Consider the following 6842-nt stretch of genomic DNA (forward strand, 5'->3'; position numbering starts at 1 on the left):
TTTATTTCTAATTATGTCAGAGTCGCTCCTCCATACAAATCATGCCTGTGTTCTGGTAAATTAAAAGGATATGACACTATTGTGATGTTCCTTTTGCTTTTCACCAACAGGAAGTCCTTCCAGTCCATCAGTTTCTCTCTGCAGAGATTTAGAATGAAAGTGTGGAATAAAAAGACAATACAAATGTAACTGTACTAAAATAAGTTAAAAACAACAAGAAAYKTCTCGGTGGATGGATACGCACCGCACCATAGCCTGGGCTCGTTCCTGCAGACCGAGGGAGAGRCGGTGAGAAACGTCAGGTGGGTCAGTGAGAAAACACTGTCGGTATATGCCGCACAGCTGGGTCTTCATTTTCTTACACAACGGGATAAGACTGAAACAAAACGTGCACAAAATCCCTGAGTGGAGCTTCAAATRACATGAGGCTGTTTGGCCAGCAGGGGGAAGCAGAGGACTTACTCTTTGGTGAATCCAGATTTTCCTCTGGCGAAAGCTCGGTTCTTAAACTCTGTCCAGACACTATGTAATTGTGCAAACTGGGAATAAAAGTGATTAACCCTGGTTATGGTTTTTTGCCAAAATTTAGGGATAAAAATGTGACCTTAAAAAAGCTTTACATACAAAACAAGTGTTGTTCCGAGACAAATAATATCACAAACCTGCAACTCATTAGGCCCCAAAGCTTTAATGAATTTGTCCAGTTTGCTGCGAACGTCCTGCATGTTCAGAGGGCTCCTGGCTGCAGCAGAACTCCCTTGGCTGTCGCGTAAACGCTTCTCCAGCTTGTCGAAGTCCTCCAGGTATTTATACACCGACACGGCCACGGCACTGGTGGGGATCTGACATGAATATTAAAAGAGCAAAACGCGTGTAGTCAGCTGCATAAATTCATTTTTACACTTTTTATCCRTCCTCTGTTAAAGAAAAAGCTGCATATATCCAGGCACCTTAGTGAGCAGCACCAGCGTGATGCCGGGCCACAGCGGGAGACAGTACATGGAGTGAGGCATCATGGGATACAATCCATCTTTGAGGGACACGTCGAGGAAAACTCGGCGAGGGGTTGAAGGGTCGGGCGGCCCGACTTCCAGAGTGTGTAAGCTGTCCTCAGCCATCTGAGGGCAACACCATCGTGTGAGAAGCATCGCTTCTAAAAACTATTTGATGATTTCATCGTGAGTCCTGTTCTCACCTGGATGTCTGGGTCAACAAACTCAAACACGGGAGTTCCTCCTCTGCCACACTTCTCTGATGACAAAACACCACATGAAAATTCAGCAAAATGCCACATATTTTATGTGAGCTTCTTATGACTGCTAACTTGTCACAGCTTCTTCTTCAAAAAATTTATTATTTTTATGAAATAATAATGTTTGTTGTTCTAGAGGGATTAGATGTTCTTGTCTTTTGTTTTGTTAATAACATAGTTTTTGTTATATGAACTTATTCTTGGGAAAAAAGGGGCAGATAGAAGATTTTTTTCTTCTCTCTGCTGCCTTTCGTTTCATTTTTTTGTGATTTTGAAATACATATATATTTTTTTCCTAATTTAAATATAAAATTATTTGTTTTGTTTTAATGATATGAATAAAGAAAAGAAAAAATAATATTCTACTCAACAACCAACCTGAACTGCTCGAGTCTCTGCTGGATGGCGAGGGCTCTGGGGTGTAAAAACTTTCCGGACCAGAACCAGACGTGCTCTCAATGTCCTTTACAAGCATAAAGAACACACGGAGTAAAAAAACAAAAAAACAAAAACAAAAAAAAAAACAGGGGGACGACAGAATCAAAGCGCCCGACACTTTGTGTTTTGTTTGTCTGAGCGGCTGTGAGTGATTTGCTACCTCAGGACTTGGATCATCCAGGTCCCCATTGCAGGGATACAAATTCTGGGCCATGATGATGAGCGCCAGGAGGTCTGGGGTGGTGAGAATGCTGGCGTTGCGGCTGCAGTCAGAAAACAGAATAAATACGTCAGAAAACTCTTACACAGGCGAGAACAATAACGAGTCAGGTAAGAGGCAGTAATATAATAAAAAAGCTGTACCTGGAGTAGAAAGCCAGCAGCTTGGTGTGAACCAGGATGAAGGCGTGCAGAACCTCCTCTCCTGCTCTCTCCACACTGCTGTTGAGCTTCTGGACCAGGCTACGCTCCAGGAACTCTATGCACATCTCACACAGAGTGGGATGGATCAACCTCTCCACTGCCTGAGAGAAGGATGAGATGGAGTCAGAACAAGAGCTTCTGCRTTAATATTTTTTAAAAATCTTTTAAATGAGTGTTTATATTTTTTTATTTAATTGGTGCAAACGTCCTCAAAATGATGACCTACATCAGGGATAGGCATCTGGTGGGAGGTATCTGTTCGCACAATTTCATCGCAAAACCTTTGTGTTTAGTCTGCTTAGAGACGCTGCCCGCCATGAAGGATTTTAACGTAAGTCACCACTACAACACGTTGCACAAAGCTAAATATGAGATGGTTACTGAAGTTGTAAGTACATAAAAAACAGCCACTTTTTACTAGAACCACTTCCAGGTAGGAGTCTGCATCAAGGCGTCAGCTCGCTGCAGTACGTGTTTATTTATTTATTTTTTATTAAACAAGAGTACAACTGTTATACGTGCATTTGAGAAGTAAATATGTTAAGTTACTGMACCGTGTGGAGTGTGCAGCACTTTGTGGCCCTCTGGTAGTATCAACAAAAAACTGTGGCCCCTCCCATCATTTAGGTTGCCCCCAACCTACAGCAACACTTAAAAGGGATCCACAATTAGTTGCAACATTAGACTTTATTTGATAAACATTTATTTTAACTGTAAAATAAAAGACTGTAAAAATACTGTAGGCTGGTCAGTTTTGTAAATTTTTAAAAATATATTTTCACAAGGACTGAGCAATTTTATTTACACGCAAAGCATTCTGGGTAAATGATGACGTGGATAGGTCATCTGTGCGAGGCTGCTAGTGAGCTATATCCACCCTGAAGGTTAATCTTGGACAATATCTGATGATTGACTCTTTTAAATGAAACCAGAGAGCGTTGRYAGAGAGGAGAAGGTAGAAATGACTCAGCCTGTAATCGGAAATATGAATGAAGGACAACAGAGCTGCTTCATGGAAGAACCTCAGCTTAGCTTTTTAGCTTTAGTGTTAGCGCTAACCCTATATAACCTTTATGCATTAGCTCAGCGCTAGCGTGACAAACTAGCTAAACTGAGGTCCTCCATCCATATTTTCAGTTACAGCCTGAGTCATTCTTGTGTTCCCTTCTCTGTCGTGGAGGTGGACCTCAGTGACGAGAGGAGAATGTGTAGCGCTGAGCTAATTCATATATATGGTGATAGAGTTGGGGCTAACGCTAAAGTTAACAGGCTAAGCTGAAGTTCTTCTTCCATGAAGCAGCTCTGTTGTCCTCCATCCATATTTTCAGTTACAGGCTGAGTCATTTCTACCTTCTCCTCTCTGTCAACGCTCTYTGGTTTCATTTAGAGCCAATCATCAGACATTGTCCAAGATTAACCTTCAGGGTGGATATAGCTCGCTAGCAGCCTCGAACAGATGACCTATCCACATCATCATTTACCCAGAATGCTTTGCGTGTAAATAAAATGGCCCTGTCCATGTAATATAGTTTTAAACTTTTACTTTAAAAATTATAAAAACTAAATAGCCTACAGTATTTTTACAGTCTTTATTTTACAGTTAAAATATTTGTTTATCAAATAAAATCTAATGTTACAACTAATCGTGGATGCCTTTAAAGCTTTGTTTTATTTGAAAAGTATCTTTAATACTCAAAAACAAAAATACACAAAAGTCTCCTTCAAAGATTTGTGTTGACTGTAACAAACCTCAACTAAGAAACTCTGGTCGTTGTCTCGGAGGTGGGTGTAGGTCTCTATCAGACTCTGCAGATACTTCCACAGACGTGTCCTTTGCTCCGTGTCCTGAGGACGAAGCCTGGAGACACAAACAACCACGGGTCACGACTCAACYAGCAGTCCGGTTAAACTTTAGTCTGACGTTCTGTGAAAAGACGCAGAGGCTCTTACTCTTTTCTCAGGAGGTTCCCGCTCAAGGTGACCATGCCAAACATGACCTCAATCATCTTCTTCATCACGTACATTTTTCTCCTCAGATCATCCTCCTTCTCCTCCCCGTCTCCATTCACGGCGATGTAGAGACACTCGTCAAACTGAAGGCAAACAAAACGCAAACATAACTACACAATAAAAGGCCTAGAACTCCTCACAGAAACACCCCCACCATCCTTCAGGACAGTTTAAACAAAGATCCTCCTTTGATGAGAAAGAACAGAGTTTAAGTCATTTTGGTCAAATCTTGATAAACTCGTGCAAGATTACATGAGATGTCGTAGCTCTCAAATAATATGTTGGGGACGACTCTCAGCTACCATCACACTAAGTTTTAGCCCAAAATCTGCTAAATTAACTGATTTTCAGCCATTTATGTACAGGCTGAGGCCTCTAAAAATCATGTCCAATTTGGCCCGGTGACACCCCTCGCCTCAAAAATAAATAAATAAATAAACAAACAAAATACAGGGTGGGCCATAAGGATACACCTCAATAAAATGGGAATGGTTGGTGATATTAACTTCCTGTTTGTGGCACGTTAGTATTTGGGACAGGGGAAACTTTTCATGATGGGTGGTGACCATGGTGGCCATTTTGAAGTCGGCCATTTTGGATCCAACTTTAGAGTTTTTTTTCCCAATGGGAAGAGGGTCATGTGACACATCAAACTTATCGACAATTTCACAGGAAAAACAATGGTAGGCTTGTTTCTTTCATGAGTTATTTATAAGTTTCTCTTTGCTTACAGCCATGTTGCAGAGGTTAACACGTGAGGAGTGGAAAAGGTGACAGATTTAAATACTTGTCTGGCCCTTGAGCCGTTGGCTTTGCGTAACTTTGGCTCCCTGAGCAATTTAGTTAAAAAGCCCCGTGTTAATGTCTCAAAACAAGCTGCTTCAAAGCCAGCACTGACCATAAACTACATCTCCCACGATGCATTTCGATCTTTTTACCCACAAAATGACGGCATCCCACCACTAGGTGGAGGTGCACAAGATTCAAAGGTAGCCGACAWGATGATACTTTTGCTTTTGCCTGGTTGTATTTGGAAGTGGGAATTTCCCACATACAAATTGTAAATTTAAACTGTAACTCCAACTTCCAGTGAATCCCTGTCAGAAAACTTGCTTTCTTTTACTTTTTATAGTATTTCTGTATTATTTATTTCACATTCAGTCTGTCAGTGTTTAAGAGGACCAGTTAGAACCTTGTTCCTATGCAGGAAATACCACGTAGAGCTCCGTTATTGTTTGCTAGCGGTGCTCGGCTGTAGCAAATGAGATGAGGAACGTGATGTTTTATGTTTAGTCGAAGTTAAACACAAAATGCCTTTTGAGTGAAAAGGAGTTTGACACCTCTGCTTTAAAAATGTACATGCAAATACAGTTTCATTAAAATCCACCCAGTGGTTAATGAGATATTTTGCTAACACGAGCAATAATAAAGTTTTATCTTATGCACATGAATATAATAGGAAATGCTGAGAAGAGGGCTAACGTGAACCCCATTCTGCTGTGTGTGATCTAAATAACTACGTAACCCCATCATGTGCTTGTGCTCGGTTCCCTAACCAGACTCACATGACAGCCTGTGAAATGAAAGGCCTGCATTCAAGTCGTTAAGTCACTGCCATACAAGTGCGCTTTACTGTCAAATACTGTACTCTAGAACTCGGTCGAAGGAGATTAAAGTTACAAACAAAACATGATCTGCAGGAAGTGATACAGACTGCTTTTATTCTGAAAGGCGGACAATACCTGGTGGAGCACGTAGATGTGGTTGTCTTCTGTCGTGAAGGAGGTGTAGCTGTCCTCCATGGTGCTGTAGGAGATGATGATGGGAGCAAACAGCGTGCTCAGGATGTCCTCAAATGCAGGAAGCTAAAACAAGGCGAGAAAAACAAAAAAAGTTACAAATCAAACGGAGAGAAAACACTTATTTCTGATTTGACTGTCCACCGTCTTACCTCCTCCCCTTCTTCCTGCGCAGCTCCATACCGCTCCTGGATGTTCTGCTGATATTCCAGGTCAGTCCAGTGGAAAAGGACCTCGGCGCTCTCGCTGGCTACCAGCAGACACTTCATCTGGACCTCAGATGGGCTCCGGTCCTGCTTTACCCCGCTTTCAGTGATTCACYCTGGAAAGAAAAATCACTGAAAAAATGACACTGTGGTGACATAAAATGAARTGGTTTTCAGTGTAGGCTCACTTTCAGTGCACCAGATGTGTGTTGGCTTATCTAAAATGCATTTCATTGTTTCCTTTTTTTTTTAAAGAGCCCACAAATGTTGATGTTTAGCAGAATATTGACATTAACAGAGATCAAAGTYCACACTTTTCCACAGACAGGCACTTTCTGCGCCTGCGTGATCCTGGCTTTAACATATATGCATTATAAAAACAACATCTAATTTGTTCAGTTTGATAGTTTTAACCCTAAAAAAGGGCGAATCAGCAAACTTCTACTAAACTTCCTTTCATAAAAGTGTCGCTAAGAGGAAAAATAAATAAAAATAAAAACGTCAAGTTGACGCAACGTGGACTCACTCAGAGGTTTTGGCGGTGAATAAACCCAACATGTCGGTTCAAAGGTTTGTTTCGWCCCAAAAAGAGAAAGAGTTAATCCACAGCTACTTTGTTGGGCTCGCTGCTTCCTTCCGCACACAACAAACACTGAGTCACGTGACCCGGGGAGCCGGAAGCTGCTCACCAGGCGGACAAAAAAAAAAAAAAAA

The 6842-nt window shown here is 41.4% G+C and overlaps 1 protein-coding gene across 1 annotated transcript in view; it reads right to left on the bottom strand.

Annotated features, from left to right (window-relative positions):
- hps1 (HPS1 biogenesis of lysosomal organelles complex 3 subunit 1) overlaps positions 1-6842 on the bottom strand; it is a gene marked incomplete in the record, with an annotated part of 8271 nt that extends 1429 nt beyond the window's left edge. Inside the window, 14 exon segments of the mRNA XM_014022479.1 lie at positions 109-138; positions 245-376; positions 463-539; positions 663-842; positions 951-1118; positions 1196-1251; positions 1631-1715; positions 1851-1953; positions 2054-2214; positions 3863-3971; positions 4064-4206; positions 5866-5988; positions 6075-6244; positions 6655-6842. Coding sequence (XP_013877933.1) covers positions 109-138; positions 245-376; positions 463-539; positions 663-842; positions 951-1118; positions 1196-1251; positions 1631-1715; positions 1851-1953; positions 2054-2214; positions 3863-3971; positions 4064-4206; positions 5866-5988; positions 6075-6191 — 1484 coding nt within the window.

The sequence above is a fragment of the Austrofundulus limnaeus genome, unplaced genomic scaffold (genome assembly GCF_001266775.1).
Source record: "Austrofundulus limnaeus strain Quisiro unplaced genomic scaffold, Austrofundulus_limnaeus-1.0 Scaffold0, whole genome shotgun sequence".
In the NCBI taxonomy this organism is placed as follows: domain Eukaryota; kingdom Metazoa; phylum Chordata; class Actinopteri; order Cyprinodontiformes; family Rivulidae; genus Austrofundulus; species Austrofundulus limnaeus.